Source organism: Vipera berus (genome assembly GCF_964194415.1).
Source record: "Vipera berus genome assembly, chromosome: 15".
NCBI classification, from domain to species: domain Eukaryota; kingdom Metazoa; phylum Chordata; class Lepidosauria; order Squamata; family Viperidae; genus Vipera; species Vipera berus.
The window spans coordinates 7760976-7785649 of NC_138218.1; the positions used below are offsets into that span (position 1 = coordinate 7760976).

The 24674-nt window shown below is 43.5% G+C and overlaps 1 protein-coding gene across 1 annotated transcript in view; it reads left to right on the forward strand.

The window, feature by feature from the left end:
* Positions 1–24209, forward strand: part of TNC (tenascin C) — a 38272-nt gene extending 14063 nt beyond the window's left edge. Inside the window, exons 12-24 of the mRNA XM_081339775.1 lie at positions 1497–1769; positions 7892–8164; positions 8795–8917; positions 9746–9889; positions 12058–12177; positions 12706–12849; positions 13313–13443; positions 13975–14107; positions 16805–16956; positions 17276–17372; positions 18441–18602; positions 19905–20068; positions 21275–24209. Coding sequence (XP_081195901.1) covers positions 1497–1769; positions 7892–8164; positions 8795–8917; positions 9746–9889; positions 12058–12177; positions 12706–12849; positions 13313–13443; positions 13975–14107; positions 16805–16956; positions 17276–17372; positions 18441–18602; positions 19905–20068; positions 21275–21385 — 2027 coding nt within the window. The 3' untranslated portion in view covers positions 21386–24209. The remainder of the gene's footprint in view (positions 1–1496; positions 1770–7891; positions 8165–8794; positions 8918–9745; positions 9890–12057; positions 12178–12705; positions 12850–13312; positions 13444–13974; positions 14108–16804; positions 16957–17275; positions 17373–18440; positions 18603–19904; positions 20069–21274) is intronic.
* The last annotated feature ends 465 nt before the right edge of the window (positions 24210–24674 follow it).

Genomic DNA, 24674 nt, shown 5'->3' on the forward strand with positions numbered 1-24674 from the left:
TGATTTATTATTTCAGAATTGGTATTAGAAAAGTTAAAAAAAAAACGTTTGCCATTCTGATGTTCTTGAATATGACTTCCTTTTTCTTTTTTTTCTTTTTTTGACTTTTGAAGCGGCTAGCCTGGACTTAAAGCTTCAACTCTGCTCGTCTGGCTTTCTGCAATTAATCTATTTTGCTTCTGCTTCCCATCCCGTTTCTTTTGTTATTCATTCCTGAGATTCTCTTGCATCCTCCTAACGTGCATTGCAGGCTAAATTCTGCCCGCTGCCAGCAGTTCGATCCTGACTGGCTCAAGGTTGACTCAGCCTTCCATCCTTCTGAGGTCGGTAAAATGAGGGCCCAGATTGTTGGGCAGCAAGAGGCTGACTCCGTAAACCGCTTAGAGAGGGCTGTAAAGCACTGTGGAGTGATATACAGACTGTCCTTGACATATGGCCATAACGGAGCCCAGAATTTCCGTTGCTAAGCGAGACAGTTGTTAAGCACATTTTGCCCTTCTTACGACCTTTCTTGCTACCGCTCTGAAGTGAGTCCCTGCAGTTGTTAAGCTAGTAACACGGTTGCTAAGCGAATCTGGCTTGGCTTGGCTTGTCAGAAGGTCGCCAAAGGGGATCGTGTGTGACACCCTCCCCTTGGGACGCTGCGACCGTCGTAAATAGGAGTCAGTTGCCAAGCATGCCGAATTTTGATCGTGTGACCCTGGGGATGCTTCAGTGGTGAGAAGTGTGAAAAACAGTTGTCACTCAGTGACTTTGAACAGTTACTAAGCGAACTGTGGTAAGTGGGAGGATTACCTTTATAGAAATTGGGTGTTCTGTGTTTTCTAATGATTTTTTTATAAACCTGGAGATTCGCGTTCTACCCAAATACTTTTTCCACGGGTGTTTTTAGAACATCCAAGGACTGAAGACAGATAGAAACATGTTTCAATGCTCCTAAGTCACTTTTTTCAATACCGTTGTAACCATGAACGTAAGTCAAGGACTGCCTGTATAAACTGCTATTCCTATTGCTTTTCTGCTCAAAAAGCCAATTATGCTTGCATTTTCTTCTTGAACACCCCTTGGAAACACAAGCTGCCACCCCCACTTCCTTGAACTTGGAATGGTCCAACTTTCCAAGAAGGGAGATGTGGTACTTAAGGGGTCCCCAACCCCCGGTCCATGGACCAGTATCAGGCTGCAGCATGCCAGCAACTGGTCTGCACAAACAAGCAAAGCCCCATCCGTGAGATGCAGGCAGCACACAAAACCACACACTCTCTCTCTCCATGGTGCCCCAAAGGTTGGGGACCTCTGCACTACTTCATCCCTTTTTCCCCCTTCTTAACGTGCATTTAAGCTTGGCTTGGGCAACTCTGGATTCCCTTCGCTTTGATGCTTGCTTGAGGTCATCTTCCACCAACATGAACGAGAGATGTCCACCTTAAACAGAAGTTCTACGGGTACCCAGCTCTCCTTAAAAACCACCACAACTGTTGTTTAATTTTCTGCAGGGGCCAAACCAGAAGTTGGAAACCTGACCATTTGGGGCGTTACCCCGGAAAGCTTCAACCTCTCGTGGACGACCGCCAAAGGAGACTTTGAGATCTTTACCGTTGAAATTATTGATTCTAACAGGTTGCTGGAACCCATGGAATACAACATTTCGGGCAGTTTAAGGACTGCTCATATCTCAGGGCTGCCCCCTCAAACCAGCTTTATTATCTACCTCTACGGAGTCACTCGTGGCTTCCGCACCCAGGCATTAAGCACAACCGTCATAACAGGTACCTTGCAATCCTCAAAAGTTAACCCGCAATTTCTTCATTATCAACCTTCTTTTGCAGCCTGGCTACTCCACCGTTCCATCTTCTCCTTGACACCTAGCCCTTGTTTTCTGGTCTAGACCTTCTCGCAAACAGCTCCTAGCATGGATTTTCAGGCAGGCTTGGAAAAAAAGTAACTTTTGTTGTTGTTGTTGTTGTTCCAGCTTAAGCTTTGGAAAAATGAGGAAACATAAACGGGTAAACTTGGGGTCCTGTTGGCAACCTCGGGAGATGCAGCTATGAGTTTTATGATCCCCTAAAAGCCAGTTAGCTTTCAGAAAGTCTACTCTCAGTTGCAATTAGATGAGTCTGTGAGTTAGCCACTAATAGTTGGGTTTGAGTGAGGTGGTCAGTGTGGTGCTGGACTATCCCACTCTGAGCTAACTGGAAGGGCTCGTGGGATAAAATATTACCCTCCACCCAAAACGCAGATCCATCCGTTCACATGGACATCTAACATGTTATGAGAAAGATGGAGAAGACCTTATTTTTCCCGTCCAAATACTTTTACACGTGTAATAAGCACAATGAGTACACTTAGAGAAATGTAATGAATTTCTGCTTCCGGCCACTCTCACTATTTAAATTTATACCGTTCTTTTTCTCCAGAAACTCAACGCTCCTCTGTTTGTTTGTTTTTCCCCTGTTGAGTTGGGATGGACTGATAGAAAGAATGAATGCCCCAGAGTACTTTCCAAGGCAGAGGGTGACTTGAATTGGGCTTTCCTTAGTCTGAATCAACACGTTATATTACCCCGATGGTCTTCCCTGTAGTTCTAGACAACAGCCAATAATAACACCAATACCAATTGCTGGGTTTCTCAGCTGCACGCTGTTCCTGAAGCCACATGAAGATTTGCCATCACTAATTTAAGATCAGGTGTAATTTTAACGTTCGGTCTCCTGACCAAGTTGACGGCAAACTCAACCGGCCTTGACAATTCCAACTTTTAAGGGCGTATCGTCACCACCACTTGCTTTTCCTGGTGATTCCTCTTACTTTACTTATAACCTTACAAGACCGTCTCACCTAGCTCCTCTCATCTGGAGGAATATGAAACATCTAGGAACCTGCGTGAGCTTACAAGTGTCAAAATAATAGAAGTGCTTGCGTTCCCACAATTAAGGCAGTTTGTTGAGCGGGACTTTCCTTCTGGTATGAATATGCATTCGTTTCAATCTACATGCATTTGCACTCTTTCTGGGTGCGTAACCTAGATACATATATCCAGAAGGATTATGTGCAACATAATGCCTAGGACGATATATGTATCGATGTTTGTTCTACTTGGCATCTCTGTGGAACATGCCTGGACTTGATTCAAAGCATCCATTGTCCTACAGCTACTGTATCTTGATCTTCTTTCTAGTTGATTCTCTTTTTCCCCCCAACATGGTGAAGTCTGGCTCTCCCATGGATCTTGACTTCCGAGGAAATGGTTCTTTGCATGTGATGTCCTTTGCACCTTGTGTACAAGCCAAAGATCGGCTACAAGAGTATAGAAGGCCTCTGCATTTTCAACATTGCAACGCATCATGCAAAAACTCGCATGCCTTTTTCCCCCCCAAGCATCCTCTCTGTCTGAGCGTTCTGCATATCTTTGGAGACCAGAACTGAATCCAGAAGGAAAAAAACAAAAAAAACAAAATCTCTCTCTTCCTTCAAGCTTTCGCTGTTGGCTTGTAAACAATTGTCGGGATTGTGACACAGATTCCAGAGGGATTCCAGACAATTTTTTTGTGGTCGTTGGTATCTCTGGGAGATTTTCTTAAATCCGATTGCATGTCAGAATCTTTGAGGCCCAAGGATTATGCCTGATCTGAATGCAAAAGCATGCTCTGAACAAAGCCATAAAGAGTATGAACACTGAGAAAGCCATCTTCAAATCGCATGAACGTCTGATGAGAACGTGTCTTCTATATCTACGTGTTCTTTCCCTTTTAAGGAAGCTAGCCATCTTGCTGGGTTCATGCTTCCGTGGATCTTCAGCATTACAGCAGGAAATCTTTTCCCTGCTGGCTTTTGCTGGTCCCTTTCTGGCAACCTGAATGCCGTTCTTGCATGACTCCTTAATTGAGGCGACTCCAGCACTCTTGATCCAAAACAGGCACATACATCTTTTCGTAGCACTGGATCTTTCTTCCCCCTGGTCTTCTTCCCCCAGTCCAATGCCTGACCTTAGAAAATGGGAAAGTCTCTCTCCATAAATAAACCAAGTCTCTGAAGGTCACCATGAAATCATGTGTACATTTTGGCACAGTGGGCCAGGAAACCAGAATGACAGAATAACCCAGTTGGAAGGGACCTTGTAGGCCTTCTAGTCCAAGCCCCTGCTCAAGCAGGAGAACCTAGACCATTTTAGACAAATGGCTGACCAGTCCCTTCTTAAAAGCCTCCACAGCTTCTGAAGGCCACAACTTGGTTGTTCTCGACATGGACAATGTTCTTGAAACTAATCCCAACTCAACCTGATTGATGATCGCAGCCCAACAGCAGACCCAAGAGTGGGTTGTTGCCGTTCTGTAGGACACCTCCTTCATCCAACTGTCAACCAGATCTCCACCAATAATGGTTGTCTTTTTTTTTTCCTCCCCCATTATGTCCCTTCTCTCTTCAGAACTCAAGCTACAGCTGGGCACACTCACACTCACAAGCGTTCATTTGAACGAGTTCTCCTGGACCACCAGGGAGGAAGCTTTTGCACACTTGGCAGTCAATGTTAAAAGTCCCCACCGGCATCAGGAGCCTCTGAAGATGACAGTCTCAGAGGAGGTTCACGACACCTTCATTTCAGGCATGGTAGATTCTTTGGATTATGAGGTTGACATTCAAGGCCCAACAACAGATGGGGGCCATGGGGATCCCTTCCTCTCTTTGACCCTGGCAGGCACCCTTGCAAAAATCATGGGTGGTTTTGTTTTGCTGCGGTTTGTTTTCCATTAGGTGGCAACAATCCCAACAATTTGAAAGCCACAAGATCGCTATACTGAGATGGATGATCCTGGAACCTCGCGGTAGCATAACACATAGAACATAGAATAATAGAGTTGGAAGGGACCTTGGTGGTCTTCTAGTCCAGCCCAGTACTTAAACAGGAGACCCTATGCCATTTCAGATAAATGGCTGTCCAGTCTCTTTTTGAAAGCCTCCAGTGATGGAGCATCCACAACTTCTTGCGATATATCCTTAGTCTGGCTACCAAATAAACTCATTTTGGACTTTACGCATTCTATTGAATCGTAAGCTGGCTGAAGGTCTGGGTTAACACAACATCCTCAGCGCCTCAAGCCTAGCCAAGAATAACACAAGCCAAACTTTGTGTACAGCCACTACACCAAACTCCATCTAATTATAGTCAGTCAGCTCAATGGAGGATGAATGGTGTGCTCTTCACACACTCGGCGATCCACAAAGATAACAAGGGACACACATGCATGCACAACCAGTGAATCTCACAGCATAGGCATCGCATCTCATTATTTTAATTTATCCCTTTTTTTGGGGGGGGAACCTGTGGTTTGGACCAAACGGCACAGACAACTCGGTCTAACTCAGCACTTCTTATCCCTTCTCCCCTTTTACAGAAGCATTGCCCTCACTGGAAAACCTCACCGTTTCCGGTATTAATCCATATGGATTTACGGTATCCTGGACGGCATCAGAAGATGCCTTTGACAGATTCCTGGTTATCGTGGTGGATTCTGGCAAACTGCTAGATCCCCAAGAATTCCTTCTTCCGGGAAGCCAGCGCCAGTTAACCCTTAGAGGTCTCATAACAGGCATTGGGTATGAGGTCCTTCTTTACGGCTTGGTCCAGGGCCACCAAACAAGAGCCTTAAGCCTTGTTGCCTTAACAGGTATTTTTTATTTTTTTTTAACAAAAAAAAGTCACGAAACTAGAATGCTCGTCCCTTCTCACCATTGTCTTCCTCCTCTAGAAGGTCTTTCGTGTCTTCTCCATTCCCCATGGAAGCAGGAGTTCCTTTTTGCACCACTTCCTCACCCTTTCACTAATATACCTCCTTTATCACCTCTTTCTCCATTTCCTTCCTGTCTCTCAATGGACCAACTTTTAAAAGAGCAACAGAATGTAGAAGACCTGTCAAGTCGTTCAAAGAACATAGAAGAACAGAGTTGGAAAGGTCCTTGGAGGTCTTCTAGTCCAACCCCCTGCTTGAGCAGGAGATCCCATGCCATTTCAGATAAATGATTGTCCGGTCTCTTTTTGAAAGCCTCCAGTGATGGAGCACCCACAACTTCTGAAGGCAAGTTGTTCCATTGTTCCATTCAGATATCTTTGTCATCCTAGCCAAAGAGTAACGTCATACGCTGTCAGGTTTAATATCTCGACTCTGTCTTTGAAAAAGCAAGAAGGTCAAGAAAATGATAGAATCCAGAACGATCAAGCTGATGTTTAGGTTAGTTCCCAGGCTTCTATACCGTTGTATTAGATAGCTTGAAAAGTGGGGACAAACTGCCAAAATTCAGGACTCCATCTTTTAAGCAACCTTGGGATCCATCGGCACGTGATCTTCATTTAGCATCCATTGTGTCCAGAATAAAGCAAGCTCACTCTCTTCCAAACTTGAGCAGGACTCCAAAGGAGACTTTACTTTTGTGTCGCAGAAGGTGTCAGAGTGCCTTGATCGGCTTTGTTTCAAAGAAGAATGTCCTTCTGGAAAGCCTCCATTGTACCCTCTAGTTTAGCATTGTCTTCTCTGACCTGCAACAACTCTTCTATCACAAAGCATCCCCAGGCAACTTAAAGAATGAATGTGGGACTTCCAATGCTTCAAAAGTGACCCTCAATTGTATAGTTTATTCTGACTATCCTAGTCAAAGTTAAACTCTGTACACGTTAAGAAGCTCGACAGAGATGTTCATGATCGCTCATCAACGGTCTGTCTACCATCTTTCCTTGCCTAATGGAGCTTCATATGATCAGTGGGGCAACCTAGCTGAGGACCCATGTATGCGTTTACTAAACATCTATGGAGATTCTCTGCTATCCAGGTCTTCCAAAAGGTGTTTTTTTTCAGGAGGCAACTGTACTTTCTTGTTTTTCACTTCTCATCCATTCCCCACTAGCTGAAGAAGCTTCTTGGATGAGAAGTGAAACGTCTTCAAGGAAAAACAAAGCAAAATCCAGTTGCCTCCTGTAAAAAGCACCTGTGGGATGTGCATTTACTACTTTCTTAAGCACCAAACTCCACACGCTTTAGAGAGGATCGATGTTCCCTAACCTCTGCAGAACGTGAAGGAAATTGGAGCCAAAAATATGCATACCGGTATTAAGGCCAGGTCTTCACGGATGTGCACGTCATCAGGGAAAACAGTCTTGCCAAAAAAAAAAAATCATACACCTGACACAAAACACATCCAGGTTTTGATCTTGTTTGCAAATCAAATTCCCCTAAATGGGGAATTACACGAAAGCAACACAGGAAAATCCTCTAGCGCCGATTAGAGTCTAAGTCAGGTAAAATATTTGATAGCCACAGCCCAGCTTGGAAAATAGTTGATTGCTGTGAGCTTGGCAAATTGTTGTGTGTTCGGATAAGAGTGCCAACGCCGGCTGAGTTGCAGAAACACAAGCTACAGAAGTGATCTTCCAGTAACGCCAGTTAAAAGTTTTCTACAAAAAAACCCCAAACTAGTTCCCCCCCCACAAACAAAATTCTAAAAAATTAGTCTTTTTATTTATTTTATTTGTCAATATCAGTGACTCCGATGAAAGACAGAGAACGAATGAACATTCCCTCTTACTACCAGCATGTTTCATTTTGCATGGTAGGGGAAAGTGTGGGTTTTTTTACACACTGGGGCAACTTTGATTGCCGTGAAGATCGGCCGGGCCATCTACGCCTTTAGTTGGGAACGTATCTTTCTATTAATCGCTGGACACCTTTTTTTCTCCCCACTTGCAAAAACAGCAGGCGTTTATTCTCATCTTTCCGGACTTTGCGGTTGGAATGCTCGCATCCTAAGCTAACCTGGACTAGATTCTATGGGATATTTTTTTCTTTCTTTTTCTTTTTTTTTTGAAAAGGACATTAAAAAAAAACCTCCTTTGCCATTTCAGAAGCCGAACCTGAAGTAGATCACCTTTTGATCTCGGATCCCACCCTTGATGGTTTCCGTCTGTCTTGGACGGCGGATGATGGCGCCTTTGACAGTTTTGTCCTTAAAATCAGGGATTCCAACAGACTTTTAGATCCCCTGGAGTTAATCGTACCAGGTCACCAGCGGACCCAGGATGTCAAAGGGCTGAAAGAAGGGACCGAATATTATGTAGATCTCTACGGAGTGATCAGCGGACGGCGTTCCCAGCCTCTAAATGCCATTGCTATGACAGGTACCTTCCGTCTGCCTCTGGCTTGTCAAAGAACACAACCACACCGTTTGGCCACGTGCCTGCCTGTATATGTATTTGTGTTTGCCTTTGTGTGTTTGTGTGTGCGAGTTTGCCTGGGGCATTTGCAGCTGGTTCTCAATTTGCAGCAGTCCGTTTAGCGACCGTTCAAAGCCACGAACGGCACCGGGGGAAAAAAAAAGGGGGGTGGGTTTCTGATCCTTTTTCAGATTTGCAACCGTTGCAACATCCCTGTGGTTCACGGGATCCAGCTACGACGATTCAGCTGTCTTAACGCTCAGAACTGAGATTGGTCCTTGTCCCAAAGAGAAAAATAGAGATTCTTTGCTTTTCTGCAGCGTTTTTATTCAGCCCTGCTATTTCGCCCCCGCCCCCGCCCACTGCCAAAAAAGTTTACCATTAAAAGCAAAAAAGTTGGGCTTCTGAGAGACTGGCTTGCAAACAATGGCTCTTTTTTATGGAGCTTTTCGTTCTTGTCATAACACTGGACTTAACGCAAACTTCGCTGTACCTCCTGCTCCCAAGACTTAGCTGTGTGTTTTCCTCAGCTCACTGATCTCTAAAAATGTGTGTTAAGTCCCCTTCTTGGTTCCTATCCCTCTCTGTCGACAGCGGTGGGATCCCCGAAGGAAATCGCTTTCTCAGAAATAACGGAAAGTTCAGCTGTGGTTAGCTGGAAGCCTCCACTGACCCGGGTTGAAAGCTTTCGGATTTCCTACAGGCCGGAAACTGGAGGTAAGTAACAGCGCTGGCTGCCTAGCTTGGCTAATCGTATGCTCTGCTTTGAAGAATTAGGCGGATTGAACCAAGCACGGAACTTATGACATGAAAGGAAGAGGCTTGGCAAAAGCGAAGGCTTTAAGGGTGGATGAGGAAGCGGGTGAGATTGTCGAAGGAACAGGGTAAGGGGTCCTCGGTGCCACTCTGAGCTTGGTTCTTTTCTTGCAGACGTTTCATGACCCAGATAGGTAACAACATCAGTGTTAGAAGGGAATGGGGTCTGTGGGGAGGAGGAGGAGGAGGAGTGTAGGGTCCTTGGTGCTCTCTGAGCTTAGTGGCTTTCTCTAAATTACATCATCAGTGCTAAAAGGGAGTGGAGTTTGCTGGGAGGAGGAGGAGGAGGAAGACTGTGGGGTCCTTGGTGCTCTCTGAGCTTGGTTGTTTTCTTGCAGACGTTTCATGACCCAACTAGGTAACATCATCAGTGTTAGAAGGGAATGGGGTCTGTGGAGAGGAGGAGGAGGAGGAGGAGGAGGAGGAAGAGAAAGAGAAAGAGAAAGAGAAAGAGAAAGAGGAAGAGGAAGAGGAAGAGGAAGAGGAAGAGGAAGAGGAAGAGGAAGAGGAGTGTAGGGTCCTTGGTGCTCTCTGAGCTTAGTGGCTTTCTCTAATTTACATCATCAGTGCTAAAAGGGAGTGGGGTTTGCTGGGAGGAGGAGGAGGAGGACTGTGTGGTCCTCAGTGCTCTCTGAGCTTGGTTGTTTTCTTGCAGATGTTTCATGACCCAGCTAGGTAAAACCTTGTATGAAAGCCCAAACTGACAGTTCTGTTCATCCTCTATTCCAGACGATCTCAAATCTCTGACGGTTGACGGAAGCAGGAGCAGAATCAAGCTAGTAGATCTGATTCCTGGCATAAAATATGTCATCAGTGTTGTGGCTATCAAAGGATTTGAAGAAAGCGAACCCACCTCTGGATCTTTCGTTACAGGTATGTATTGGGGGGGGAAGGAAATGACCGCGATTTATCCCCCAGGAGAGGAGGGAACTTTAATAAAATGAATAATATCCAGAAGAAAAAGAGAGAGAGGAGGGGGGAGGGAAACACCCTCTTCAACATGAAACATTTCCGAATTCACCTCTGAAGCCCTGGTGGCACAGTGGTTAGAATGCAGTATTGCAGGTTTATTCTGCAGGCTAACTCTGCCCACTGCCAGCAGTTCGATCCTGACCGGCTCAAGGTTGACTCAGCCTTCCATCCTTCCAAGGTTGATAAAATAAGGACCCAGATTGTTGGGGCAATTGGCTGACTCCCTAAAATACTTAAGAGACAGCTGTAAAGCACTGTGAAGCTATATATATATATATATATATATATATATATATATATATATATATATATATATATATATATATATATATATATATATATATATATATATATATATATATATATATATATATATATATATATATATATCCAACTCATGAGGTCAGAATAACAGAAGAACAGAGTTGGAAGGGACCTTGGAGATCATCTAGTTCAACCCCTGCTTAGGCAGGAAACCCTATACTATTTCAGACAAATGACTGTCCAGTCTCTTCTTAGAAACTTCCAGTGTTGGAGCATTCACCACCTCTGGAGGCAGGTTGTTCCACTGATTGATTGTTCTCACTGTCAGGAAGTTTCTCCTTAGTTCTAGGTTGCTTCTCTCCTTGACTAGTTTCCATCCGTTGCTTCTTGTCCTGCTTTCAGGTGCTTTGGAGAATAGCTTGACTCCCTCTTCTTTGGGGCAGCCCCTCAAAGACTGAAACATTGGTATCACCTCAACCCTGCTCCTTCTTTTTACTAGACTAGACCTACCCAATCCCTGCAGCCGTTCCTCATATGTTTTAGTCTCCAGTCCCCAATCATCTTTGTTGCTCTTCTCTGCACTCTTTAAAGTTCAAGGCTTGTTCATTTCTATCCATTTGCTCAGGGGTCACTTCCTGAGAGTCCACAGATGTGGAATAGTTTAAGCAGTTGGTAATGAAGCCATAACTCAACCCTCTTGCCGAACTGATTCAGGCCAAGCCAGACAACATTCCTCCAGCTTTAATGCAAAGTATGACAGCTCCTTTGATTAAGCACCAAGGAAGCTGACAGAGAGGATGAAAAATCGCCACTGGATTTTGGCCTTCTGTTCAGCCCTTCCCACGCCATCTCCAGCCTCCGTTTTGTTTTCCCCAAGCCATGCCTTAAAGGTTGGAAAGACAAACACGGGAGCTGTCCACAAAGACAGATTGATGAGTTCAGCCTGAACTTTTTAAGCCGGGGGCCTCTTTTTAACGAGGGAATATAAGCCGGGCTGCTTTGTTTCAACATGTTTTTTAAAGCCACTTGCGTTCCTTTCTTTTTGATTTGAACTACACGTCCACCTACCTAACTGCATCTTCTTGAACTCCGGCACAATCTGGGGGAGAGCCAGGAGAAATTGGAGGGACTATGCGGGCCCTTCTGCCTTCTTTATTGGAAATTTGGTCACCGACAAATTGGATGGGAATCGAATGAGTCAGCCGCATGCAACATAGTAATAGAATAGAATAGAATAGAATAGAATAGAATAGAATAGAATAGAATAGAATAGAATAGAATAGAATAGAATAGAATAGAATAGAATAGAATAGAATAGAATAGAATAGAATAGAATAGAATAGAATAGAAATTATAAACAGAATAGAATAGAATAGAATAGAATAGAATAGAATAGAATAGAATAGAATAGAATAGAATAGAATAGAATAGAATAGAATAGAATAGAATAATAGAATAGAATAGAAATTATAAATAGAATAGAATAGAATAGAATAGAATAGAATAGAATAGAATAGAATAGAATAGAATAGAAATTATAAATAGAATAGAATAGAATAGAATAGAATAGAATAGAATAGAATAGAATAGAATAGAATAGAATAGAATAGAATAGAATAGAAGCTGGAAGGGACCTTGGAGGTCTTCTAGTCCAGCCCCCTGCTCAAGCAAGAGACCCTATACTATTTCAGGCAAACAGCTGTCCAGTCTCTTCTTGAAAACCTCCAGTGACGGGAGCACCCGCAACTTCTGGAGGCAAAGCCATTTCACTGTTATTTATTGCAATGGTGTCGCTCTCTTTCTAGAACTGGATAGTCCATCTGGGCTGAGGGTGGTTAACATCACGGATTCCAAAGCTTTAGCTGTTTGGCAACCAGCCCTTGCTGCCATAGATGAATACCTGATTTCCTATGTTGGAGAAGGAGGTGAGTTCTGATTGCTCTGGAGCTCTTCCGAGTTTTCCCACTCCGGGAAAAGTGAGCATCAAATCCGATCACATGATTCTATGACAGCCTTAGGGCCCAGAAAACCATGATATCACACCTAAAAAAGGAAGTAGAACTGGCTTTCTGCGCAGGGGTGGTGAGAATTTTAATCCAAGAGAGCTAGGATGGTGGTGGCCAGGCCGGGTTGCTGATGTTGCTGCTCTGTTTTCAAGAAGCCTTGAAAGAGAGATGCAACTCGGTTGGCGTGGCTGTGGGAACACATGCCTCTCTCTCTCTCTCTCTCCCAAAAAAACCAAAACCCCAACAACCTTCCAATGCCATCTTCCAGAGAAGATAGACCGTGCTGAGCCCAGCAGCTCTACTCTGCATACCACAGATCACTCTAGCATAAAATTGGTCAACATCCACAAGCATTGGATGGATGAATGTCACTTAAAATAAGCAAAGCAAGAGGAACAATTCATGCTTCGCCCGTTTATCTTATGCTTGTCCTTGTTGGTCGTTCAGAGACAGAAGTGACGCGGACAGTCTCCGGCAACACGATGGAATATGACCTTGTTGGCCTTCGACCAGCTACTGAATACACCCTCAAGATTCAAGCCGTCAAAGGCCCGCAGAGAAGCAGAATCCTTTCCACCAAATTCGTTACAGGTAACGTGGGTGGCTTTCGTCTCATTTGCTGAGATCCCTCAAGTTGGGTCGAGTTGAGGCATCTGATCCAGGTTTCTGGGTCCCAAAGTGGCCTATTCAAGGAAGTCCCAAAACAGGAAATTTGTACCATAGAGTATCAACCTTGTTAACTCTCAAGATGCTTTTTTCCCCTACTATGTATTCAAAATGGACTGTGATTTAGATAGATAGATAGATAGATAGATAGATAGATAGATAGATAGATAGATAGATAGATAGATAGATAGATAGATAGACAGACATAGACAGACATAAGATAGATAGATAGATAGATAGATAGATAGATAGATAGATAGATAGATAGATAGATAGATAGATAGATAGATAGATAGATAGATAGATAGATAGATAGATAGATAGATGAGAGATTTGTGCTGATGGCATTCCATCAAGCTGACTCTTCTAAACCGTCTCATCATATTAGGTCCTGATGCTCCCAAATCTCTGACTGCTTCTGATGTCCAGTTTGAAACAGCTGTGCTCACATGGAAGCCACCCCAGGCATCTATCACAGGCTACCTCCTGATCTACGAAGCTGCTGATGGCAAAGTCAAGGTAAGGGTTTAGGTTCAGAATTGGTCCTCATCTCTGCTCCACCTCCAGAAATCGTGGGTGCTCCATCACTGGAGATTTTTTTAAGAAGAGGCTAGACAGACACTTGTCTGAGATGGCATAGGTTCTTCTGCTTGAGCGGGGGGCTGGACTAGAAGACCTCCAAGGTCCATTCCAGCTCTATTCTATTCTATTCTATTCTATTCTATTCTATTCTATTCTATTCTATTCTATTCTATTCTATTCTATTCTATTCTATTCTATTCTATTCTACTCTACTCTACTCTACTCTACTCTACTCTACTCTACTCTACTCTATTCTACTCTACTCTACTCTACTCTACTCCACTCCACTCCACTCCACTCCATTCCATTCTATTCTAGATCCAAAGATGGGAATGAAAACAAAGCTGGGAGAAAATTACAGCCCGAATTTCTTCAGTCTTTGGAACTGTTTTCTTGAAGTTGTATGGATTATTTAGCCAGCGTCCATCTTCATTCTTTCTTGGTCTTCTACTTTTATCTCTCTGGCAGGAAGTGGTCCTGGGGCCCGAATCGACTTCTTATAGCCTGGTGGACCTGAGCTCATCCACTCTGTACACGGCAAAGCTTCAGGCACTGCTCCACACGTTGAAGAGCAACTTCATCCAAACCACGTTCACCACAAGTAAGGGATGGGCTTTTCCAAAGAAAGTCATAGGGCAATTCTGTTTCGGGCAGGGAGGAGAGGAAGAAGGATAAATTAGAAGCAAAAAAAAAACAACAGGAAAAAAAGGAGATAGAAAATGATGAGATGAAATGAAATTTGCTATTCAAAAAATCTTGGCAGCCTCTGAATGAGTGGGGTGTGATAGAATGCAATTCGTCTCTTTTCTGTGACTATTGTGTTGTACGGGAAGCGTGATTCTGCGCTCACGGAAGACACAGGCAGACATCACGCCAAGCAAATCCTCCCATTTCCCCATTGGCAATCAACCTGGAATGATGGATTACTCTTTGCAAAAGGACAACGAGGCACGACACAGTTTTATAACGGGCCAGGGGAAAAAATGAAATAAGCTGGGTGGGACAGAACTGCATTCCACACCCCCTCAACTGACCACAGCCCCCATATCTAGCTTTCTTTTTTAAAAAAAGAAAAAAAAGTCACATCCTAATGGTTGTAATGCAAAGATTGTGTGAAGAGAGGGAAGAGACAGAGAATGTCAATAGGGAGGAGGAGGAGGAGGAGGAGGAGGAGGTAAAAGGGGAGAAGGAGAAAGAGAAAGTAAAAGAGGAGAAGGAGGAAGAGGAGAAGGTAAAAGAGGAGGAGAAGGAGAAGGTAAAAGAGGAGGAGAAGGAGAAGGAGAAAGTAAAAGAGGAGAAGGAGGAGGAGGAGAAGGAGGAGAAGGTAAAAGAGGAGAAGGAGAAGGTAAAAGAGGAGGAGAAGGAGAAGGTAAAAGAGGAGGAGGAGGAGGAGGAGAAGGTAAAAGAGGAGAAGGAGAAGGTAAAAAAGGAGGAGGAGGAGGAGGAGGAGGAAGAGAAGGTAAAAGAGGAGAAGGAGAAGGTAAAAGAGGAGGAGAAGGAGAAGGTAAAAGAGGAGGAGGAGGAGGAGAAGGTAAAAGAGGAGAAGGAGAAGGTAAAAAAGGAGGAGAAGGAGGAGGAGGAGGAGGAAGAGAAGGTAAAAGAGGAGAAGGAGAAGGTAAAAGAGGAGGAGAAGGAGAAGGTAAAAGAGGAGGAGGAGGAGGAGGAGAAGGTAAAAGAGGAGAAGGAGAAGGTAAAAAAGGAGGAGAAGGAGGAGGAGGAGGAAGAGAAGGTAAAAGAGGAGAAGGAGAAGGTAAAAGAGGAGGAGAAGGAGAAGGTAAAAGAGGAGGAGGAGGAGGAGGAGGTAAAAGAGGAGAAGGAGAAGGTAAAAAAGGAGGAGGAGGAGGAGGAGGAGGAAGAGAAGGTAAAAGAGGAGAAGGAGAAGGAGAAAGTAAAAGAGGAGGAGGAGGAGGAGGAGAAGGAGAAAGTAAAAGAGGAGAAGGAGGAGGAGGAGAAGGAGAAGGTAAAAGAGGAGAAGGAGAAGGTAAAAGAGGAGGAGAAGGAGAAGGTAAAAGAGGAGAAGGAGAAGGAGAAGGTAAAAGAGGAGGAGGAGGAGGAGGAGAAGGTAAAAGAGGAGAAGGAGAAGGTAAAAGAGGAGGAGAAGGAGAAGGTAAAAGAGGAGAAGGAGAAGGAGAAAGTAAAAGAGGAGGAGGAGGAGAAGGAGAAGGTAAAAGAGGAGGAGGAGGAGGAGGAGAAGGTAAAAGAGGAGAAGGAGAAGGTAAAAAAGGAGGAGAAGGAGGAGGAGGAGGAAGAGAAGGTAAAAGAGGAGAAGGAGAAGGTAAAAGAGGAGGAGAAGGAGAAGGTAAAAGAGGAGGAGGAGGAGGAGGAGAAGGTAAAAGAGGAGAAGGAGAAGGTAAAAAAGGAGGAGAAGGAGAAGGTAAAAGAGGAGAAGGAGAAGGAGAAAGTAAAAGAGGAGGAGGAGGAGAAGGAGAAAGTTAAAGAGGAGAAGGAGGAGGAGGAGGAAGAGAAGGTAAAAGAGGAGAAGGAGAAGGTAAAAGAGGAGGAGAAGGAGAAGGTAAAAGAGGAGGAGGAGGAGGAAGAGAAGGTAAAAGAGAAGGAGAAGGTAAAAGAGGAGGAGAAGGAGAAGGTAAAAGAGGAGGAGGAGGAGGAGGAGAAGGTAAAAGAGGAGAAGGAGAAGGTAAAAAAGGAGGAGAAGGAGGAGGAGGAGGAAGAGAAGGGAAAAGAGGAGAAGGAGAAGGTAAAAGAGGAGGAGAAGGAGAAGGTAAAAGAGGAGGAGGAGGAGAAGGTAAAAGAGGAGAAGGAGAAGGTAAAAAAGGAGAAGGAGGAGGAGGAGGAAGAGAAGGTAAAAGAGGAGAAGGAGAAGGTAAAAGAGGAGGAGAAGGAGAAGGTAAAAGAGGAGAAGGAGAAGGAGAAAGTAAAAGAGGAGGAGGAGGAGGAGGAGAAGGAGAAAGTAAAAGAGGAGAAGGAGGAGGAGGAGAAGGAGAAGGTAAAAGAGGAGAAGGAGAAGGAGAAGGTAAAAGAGGAGGAGAAGGAGAAGGTAAAAGAGGAGGAGGAGGAGGAGGAGAAGGTAAAAGAGGAGAAGGAGAAGGTAAAAGAGGAGAAGGAGAAGGAGAAAGTAAAAGAGGAGGAGGAGGAGGAGAAGGTAAAAGAGAAGGAGAAGGTAAAAGAGGAGAAGGAGGAGAAAGTAAAAGAGGAGGAGGAGGAGGAGGAGAAGAAGAAGAAGAAGAAGAAGGAGAAGAAGAAAGAGGAGAAAGTAAAAGAGGAGGAGGAGGAGGAGGAGGAGGAGGAGGCAAATGTCCTCTTCGGCAACGTGTCCTGACCTCCCTTCCCTTGCCTGCAGCTGGACTCCTCTACCCTTACCCCAGAGATTGCTCCCAAGCTCTGCTGAATGGAGAAATTGCTTCGGGACTCTACACCATTTATCTCAACGGCAATCGGTCTCAGCCCCTGGAAGTCTACTGCGACATGAGTTCCGACGGAGGCGGGTGGATTGTACGTATTTCTCTCTTTCACTTCTTCCTCCCTTCTTAAAGTGGGGTGTGTGTGGGTGTGTGTGTGTGGGTGTGTGTGTGTGATTTGCACCGGTGCACGGAGCACCTAAGAAATGGCAGAAGCTTCTCCTGTGCTTCAGAGGAACTCCTGCCGTACCTTAGCTTTTCACCTTGGTTGCCTTTCATAATCGTTCCCAAGACTTTAGGAAGAGCGGCCCACAGTTCGGGAAGGTTCAGTAACTGGTGGCTGGCTAGCGTCCAGTTCAGATCCCGTTTACCGTTCTCTAAAATGACCGCGATTGCATTGGGGTTTCCCCCAGGTCTTCCTGAGAAGGCAGAACGGCGAAGTAAACTTCTACCAGAATTGGAGGACGTACGAGAGTGGTTTCGGAGATCCCAACAATGAATTCTGGCTAGGTAGGTGGCTACAAAGTGTATTGGGTCAATCAAGATCTGTTGGTTCTGCTAAATGAATATCCAGGACTTCAAACTCCTGTATGCTTCGCTAGAACGGGAATATCCAGTAAGGTTTCCCACCATGGTGTCACTCCAAAATCACGTTATCAACCGTTACGGCTGGGGGTGGGAAGCAGACACTTCAATTACAGTTTTATTCATCTCTGACCTGTGGCTATGCTCACGAAAAGCCATAACAACATAAAATCCAAAACATTGGTGGGCCCCCATAAACACCGCTGGGAAATTTTGGCTGGTCTGTCTAAACCAACTTGGCCCTTTGATGACTTGTGGACTTCAACTCCCAGAATTCCTCAGCCAGGCATGCTGGCTGAGGAATTTTTTATTATTATTATTTTTTATTTTTAATCCCATTTATATCCCGCCCTTCTCCAAAGACTCAGGGCGGCTTACCATTTAAAGCACAAATCAATGTGCTTAGCAATAGCCTTCATTCTATGTATATGCCTGCTTTATTAGGGCTTTTGGGGCCCCCACCCAAGCGGCATTATTACAAAGTCAGCTTATTGCCCCCAACAATCTGGCTCCTCATTTTACCTACCTCGGAAGGATGGAAGGCTGAGTCAACCTTGAGCCTGGTGGGACTCGAACCTGCACTAATTGCAGGCAGCTGGTGTTACTTAAGGAGGCATTAGCCCACTGCTCCACCAAGGCTCTAGGAATGCTGGGAGTTGAAGTTCACAGGTCATAAAAGGGCCACGTTTGAAGACCCCTGGTCTCAACCAACTGCAACGAAGGTCAACAGATTGAGATGCACTTGTTAGATATTTTGTGCCGCCACTTAAACGCAAAAAGTACGCCACGGGTTTTTTTTGGCAATACGTCTGTGGAGGTTGCGATGAGCAGCCCATTCTATTGCAGATTATGAATGTGTGTTTTTTTGTTTTTGTTTTTTTTAAAAAAAACCTCTGAGTTTTCCTAAAACTCTTAAGAGTTGAAAGCAAGTAACACAAAGACGGCCGTTAGACAATCTCCAGCCATTTACTTGTTGGCTTTTGGTTTTCGCAGGGCTGGACAAGCTTCACAAGATCACTTCCCAAGGCCCGTATGAGCTGAGGGTGGATCTGCGCGACCGCGGAGAGACTGCATATGCTCTCTATAACAAGTTTACTGTGAGTGATGCCAGGACACGCTATCGGCTGAAAGTAGACGGCTACAGTGGCAATGCAGGTAGATCTTTCTGTTTGTTTTGTGAAAAGTAGGATTGGCAGCCATTTCTTTGGGGTCCTCGGTGCTCTCTTGAGCTGGGTGGTTTTCTTGCTGACCTTTCATGACCCAACTAGGTAGCATCATCAGTGCTAGAAGAGAGTGGGGTATGAAGGGAGGAGGAGGAGGACTGTAGGGTCCCTGGTGCTCTCTGAGCTTGGTGGCTTTCTTGCTGACGTTTCATGACCCAACTAGGTAACATCATCAGTGTCCCACCCATCAGCATTGGTGATGTTACCTAGTTGGGACATGAAACGTCTGCAAGAAAACAACCAAGCTCAGAGAGCACCGAAGATCCCACAATCCTCCTCATCCACCACCCCCATCTTCTCCTCTTCCTCCTCTTCCTCCTTGCAAACCCTTCTAGCACTGAAGATGATGATGTTACCTAATTGGGTCATGAAACATCTGCAAGAAAACAACCAAGCTCAGAGAGCACCCAGAACCATATAATCTTCCTCCTCCTCCTCCTCCTCCTCCTCCCCCCTTCTGCAAACCCCACTCCCTTCTAACACTGGTGATGTTACCTAGTTGGGTAATGAAACGTCTGCAAGAAAACATCAGAGCTCAGAGAGCGAGCGCTGAGGGCCCACGGTCTTCCTCCTCCTCCACTCTGCAAACCCTACTTCCTTCTGGCGCTGATGAAGTTACTTAGCTGGGTAAAGAGACGTCGGCAGGAAACCCTGAGCTGCAAACACTCTCTGCTTCTGTCTTTTGTTCTGAAAATCCAGTGCTCCAGGGCCATAATAGTAATACCGTACTTTTTCCCTCTATAAGATGCACCTGATTTTTGAAGAAGGTGTTTGCAGGGGGAAAAAATAGCATCTTATGGCTCAGTGGGTTAGGACGCTGAGCTTGTTGATCAGAAGGTCGGCAGTTTGGCGGGTCAAATCCCGAGTGCCGCGTAACAGAGTGAGCGCCTGTTACTCGTCCCAGCTTCTGCCAACCTAGCAGTTCGAAAGCACGTAAAAATGCAAGTAGAAAAATAGGAACCACTACGGTGGGAAGGTAACAGCGTTCCGTGCGCCTTTGGTGTCTAGTCATGCCGGCCACATGACCACGGAGATGTCCTCAGACAAGCGCTGGCTCTTCGGCTTTGAAACGGAGATGAGCACCGGCCCCTAGAGTCGGAAATGACTAGCACGCATGTGCGGGGGAACCTTTACCTTTACCTTTTATACATGGAAAAATACGGTAAGAATCCTGAGAGTAATATGACTATCCTTATTTATGGGTCAAAAATATTCTCCTCTTCCCATCCTCTAGGGGATTCCATGAGTTACCACAACGGACGATCGTTCTCCACCTTTGACAAGGACAATGACTCCGCCATCACAAATTGTGCCTTATCGTACAAAGGGGCGTTCTGGTACAAAAACTGTCATCGGGTGAACCTTATGGGTCGGTACGGAGACAACAGCCACAGCCAGGTAAGTAGTTCTGGTTGAGTCAATTGGCATCCATTAGCATAGAAGAATGGAATGGAATGGAATGGAATGGAATGGAATGGAATGGAATGGAATGGAATGGAATGAATAGAATAGAATAGAATTATGGGATAGGATAGAATAGGGAATGGAATAGAATAGAATAGAATAGAATAGAATAGAATAGAATAGAATAGAATAGAATAGAATAGAATAGAATAGAATAGAATAGAATAGAATAGAATAGAATAGAATAGAATAGAATAGAATAGAATAGAATAGAATAGAATAGAATAGAATAGAATAGAATAGAAAATATGGAATGGAATGGAATGGAATAGAATAGAATAGAATAGAATAGAATAGAATAGAATAGAATAGAATAGAATAGAATGGAATAGAATGGAATGGAATGGAATGGAATGGAATGGAATGGAATGGAATGGAATGGAATAGAATAGAATATATGGAATGGAATGGAATGGAATGGAATGGAATAGAATAGAATAGAATAGAATAGAATAGAATAGAATAGAATAGAATAGAATAGAATAGAATAGAATGGAATGGAATGGAATGGAATGGAATGGAATGGAATGGAATGGAATGGAATGGAATGGAATAGAATAGAATATATGGAATGGAATGGAATGGAATGGAATAGAATAGAATAGAATAGAATAGAATAGAATAGAATAGAATAGAATAGAATAGAATAGAATAGAATAGAATAGAATAGAATAGAATAGAATAGAATAGAATAGAATAGAATAGAATAGAATGGAATGGAATGGAATGGAATGGAATAGAATATGGTGATGATTCCCTAGCTGGGTAATGAAATGTCTGCAAGAAAACCACAAAGCTCAGAGAGCACCACGGACTTCACAGTCCTCCTCCTCCTCCTCCTCCTCCTCCTCCTCCTCCTCCTCCTCCCTGTAAACCCTCTCTCCAACAACTCTCTTCAACCACTGATGATGTTATCTAACTTGAGTCATGAAAACGTCTGCAAGGAAACCACCCGACTCAGAGAGCACCAAGGATCCCCTCACTTCAATCCCCTGAGCTACCAAGATTCTCCTTCCTCGATGAATCCAATTAAAGTACAATTAGCTGGCCACTGACAAATATATCCATATCGCATCCCTTCTTCCGAGCTCACGGCGTGGCTTTCTGTTTATTTATTTTTTTGTCGTTGGTTTTTTGCAGGGCGTCAACTGGTTCCACTGGAAAGGCCACGAGCATTCGATTGCGTTTGCAGAGATGAAACTCCGACCTTCCACTTTTAGGAATTTAGAAGGAAGGCAGAAGAGAGCATAAAGGATTTTTTTTTTCATTTTTTTTTCTTTTCTTTTTTTTTTTGGCATTGACTGAGGGGGGGGGGAGAGAACCAGGAAAAAAAAATGGAGCCTTTCTCCCCCATCCCACCCAGAAACATTGAGAAGAGAGAGAGAGATTGGCCATGAAGCTGGGAACGTCTACCAAAGCATCCGTGTTGTTGTGAGCGCTTACTCTGTGGCGCCCTTTTGACCAGTTCCTTTTTTTGGGGGGTGGGGTGGGGTGGGGGGTGGGGTGGGAAGGCCTTATTCAAAACGCCGCACGCTCGGCTCGGTGGAGCGTTCTTTTTCCCTTGTCCATAGATGGCTTTCTTTGCACCAAAGAAGATAATCTCCGAAGGGGGCGGGAGGGGAGGGAATATTTCTACACGGGACTTTTTGTTCTTCCCGGTGGGCTTTTGTTGACTTGAAACTTGGTGGCTCAGAGGAAGAGTAGCTGAAGCTGGGGAAATGGAAGGCTTTTTCTTTCTTTTTCTTTCTTTCTTTCTTTCTTTCTTTCTTTCTTTCTTTCTTTCATATCCCTTCCTTTCTTCCTTCTCTCATTCCTGTCTTCCTTCCTTTCTTCCTTCTCTCATTCGTCTCCTTCCTTCCTGTTTCTTTCTTTCTTTCTTTCTTTCTCTTCTTCTTTCTTTCTTTCTTTCTTTCTTTCTTTCTTTCTTTCTTTCTTTCTTTCATATCCCTTCCTTCTCTCATTCCTGTCTCCTTCTTCCTGTTTTTTTCTTTCCTTTCTTTATTTCTTTCCTTCCTTTCTTTCTTTCATATCCCTTCCTTTCTTCCTTCTCTCATTCCTGTCTCCTTCCTTCCTCTTTCTTTCTTTCTTTCTTTCTTTCTTTCTTTCTTTCTTTCTCTTTCTTTCTTTCTCTTTTTCTTTCTTTCTTTCTTTCATTCCTGCCTCCTTCCTTCCTGTTTTTTTCTTTCCTTTCTCTTCTTTTTTTCTTTCTTTCTCTCTCTCTCTCTTTCTTTTTCTTGCTTAACAAACCATATGTTTTCACATCAACAGACAAAAAAAAATCATGTTTCATTCCAAACCATTAATTCACTCTCTGGAGTCTCTCTTCACCTCCATCTATCTATCTATCTATCTATCTATCTATCTATCTATCTATCTATCTATCTATCTATCTATCTATCTATCTATCATCTATCATCTATCTATCATCTATCTATCTATCTATCTATCTATCTATCATCTATCATCTATCATCTATCTATCTATCTATCTATCTATCTATCTATCTATCTATCTATCTATCTATCTATCTATCTATCTATCTATCTATCTATCTATCTATCTATTTCTCAGTACCAGAAAGACGAAAGGGTGTGGGAGTAAAACAGTTCAGCCTAAAAAAATTAATATTATTAATATAAATGGAAAAAGGGAAGATTATAATAATAAGCTAAATTTGTGTCCTTTTTAAAAAAAAAAAATAGAAGCCCATGCTTTCTGAAATACAACAGGATGGTGTCTGATTGTAATTTTTTTTAATTAATAAATAAAAGCACAAGTTTACTTTTATAGACATTTCTGGCTTCTTTTTTGCCCCATGGCTCTACTGTTTGTGTGCAAAAATCAGGGTTGTGTTGGAATAAGAGTGCAATGGTAGCTTTGTGTGTATGTGTGTATTTTTGTACTAAATGGATGCAGATCAGTTTTGATTCAAAACACTGATTTCACTCAGACATAAAGTAGCAACTTTAATTTTCTCTTCAGGTATGACTCCTTCCTTCCTTCCTTCACTTTCTTCTTTCTTTCTCTCTTCCTTCTTTCCTTCGTTTCTTATTTTTCTCCTTCCTTCCTTCCTTCACTTTCTTCTTTCTTTCTCTCTTCCTTCTTTCCTTCGTTTCTTATTTTTCTCCTTCCTTCCTTCCTTCACTTTCTTCTTTCTTTCTCTCTTCCTTCTTTCCTTCGTTTCTTATTTTTCTCCTTCCTTCCTTCCTTCACTTTCTTCTTTCTTTCTCTCTTCCTTCTTTCCTTCGTTTCTTATTTTTCTCCTTCCTTCCTTCCTTCCTTCACTTTCTTCTTTCTTTCTCTCTTCCTTCTTTCCTTCGTTTCTTATTTTTCTCCTTCCTTCCTTCCTTCACTTTCTTCTTTCTTTCTCTCTTCCTTCTTTCCTTCGTTTCTTATTTTTCTCCTTTCTTCCTTCCTTCACTTTCTTCTTTCTTTCTCTCTTCCTTCTTTCCTTCGTTTCTTATTTTTCTCCTTCCTTCCTTCCTTCCTTCCTTCCTTCCTTCCTTCCTTCCTTCCTTCCTTCCCTTTCTACTTTCTTTCTTTCTTTCCTTATCTTTCCCTTCCTTCCTTCCTTCCTTCCTTCCTTCCTTCCTTCCTTCCTTCCTTCCCTTCCTTCCTTCCTTCCTTCCCTTTCTACTTTCTTTCTTTCTTTCTTTCTTTCTTTCTTTCTTTCTTTCTTTCTTTCTTTCCTTATCTTTCTCCTCCTTCCTTCCTTCCTTCCTTCCTTCCTTCCTTCCTTCTTTCCTTCCTTCTTTCCTTCCTTCCTCTTTCTTTCTTTCTTTCTTTCTTTCTTTCTTTCTTTCTTTCTTTCTTTCTTTCTTTCCTGTCTTTAACTAAGCAAAGCCAAGGAAAATAGGGGGCAAGGTGGGAAAGAGAACTAGAAGAAAGTGCCATTTTTTTCCTCTTACTTACTGCAATTTAGAAGGCATTGGGCTATTGCCAACTTTCAGAGAGAAAGAGAGAGAGAGAGAAAGAGAGAGAGAGAGAGAGAGAGAGAGAGAGAGAGAGAGAGAGAGAGAGAGAGAGAGAGAGAGAGAGAGAGAGAGAGAAACACAGAAATAAAAACAAAGAACCAGACAGAGAGAAAGAAATAGAGAGAGAGAGAAGAGAGAGAGAGAGAGAAGGAAACAGGGAGAGAGAAAGAGAGAGACAGAGAAAAGAGAGAGAGAGAGAGAGAGAAAGGGGAAGGAGGGAGAAACAGAGAGAAAGACAAAGAGAGGGAACAGAAAGAAAAACAGAGGAAAAAATAAAGAGAGAGAAAGAGAGAGAGAAAAAATAGAGAGAGAGAGCAAGATAAAGTGAAGCAGAGAGAGAGAAATAGGGAGAGCGCCAGAGAAAGAGAGAGAAAGAGAGAGAGAATAAATCAAATAATTGTTTATGGGTTACTTCACAGATTACAGTGTATTTCAGTTCTTGAACCTCAAAACATCCCAGAGAGGATCGTATCAGATCCATACGGTAAATAACAAACACAAGTCTAAAAATAAGACATGATCCAACCTTCGCAGTCAAGCTACTTTGGCTGGTGAGCCAAGGAGAA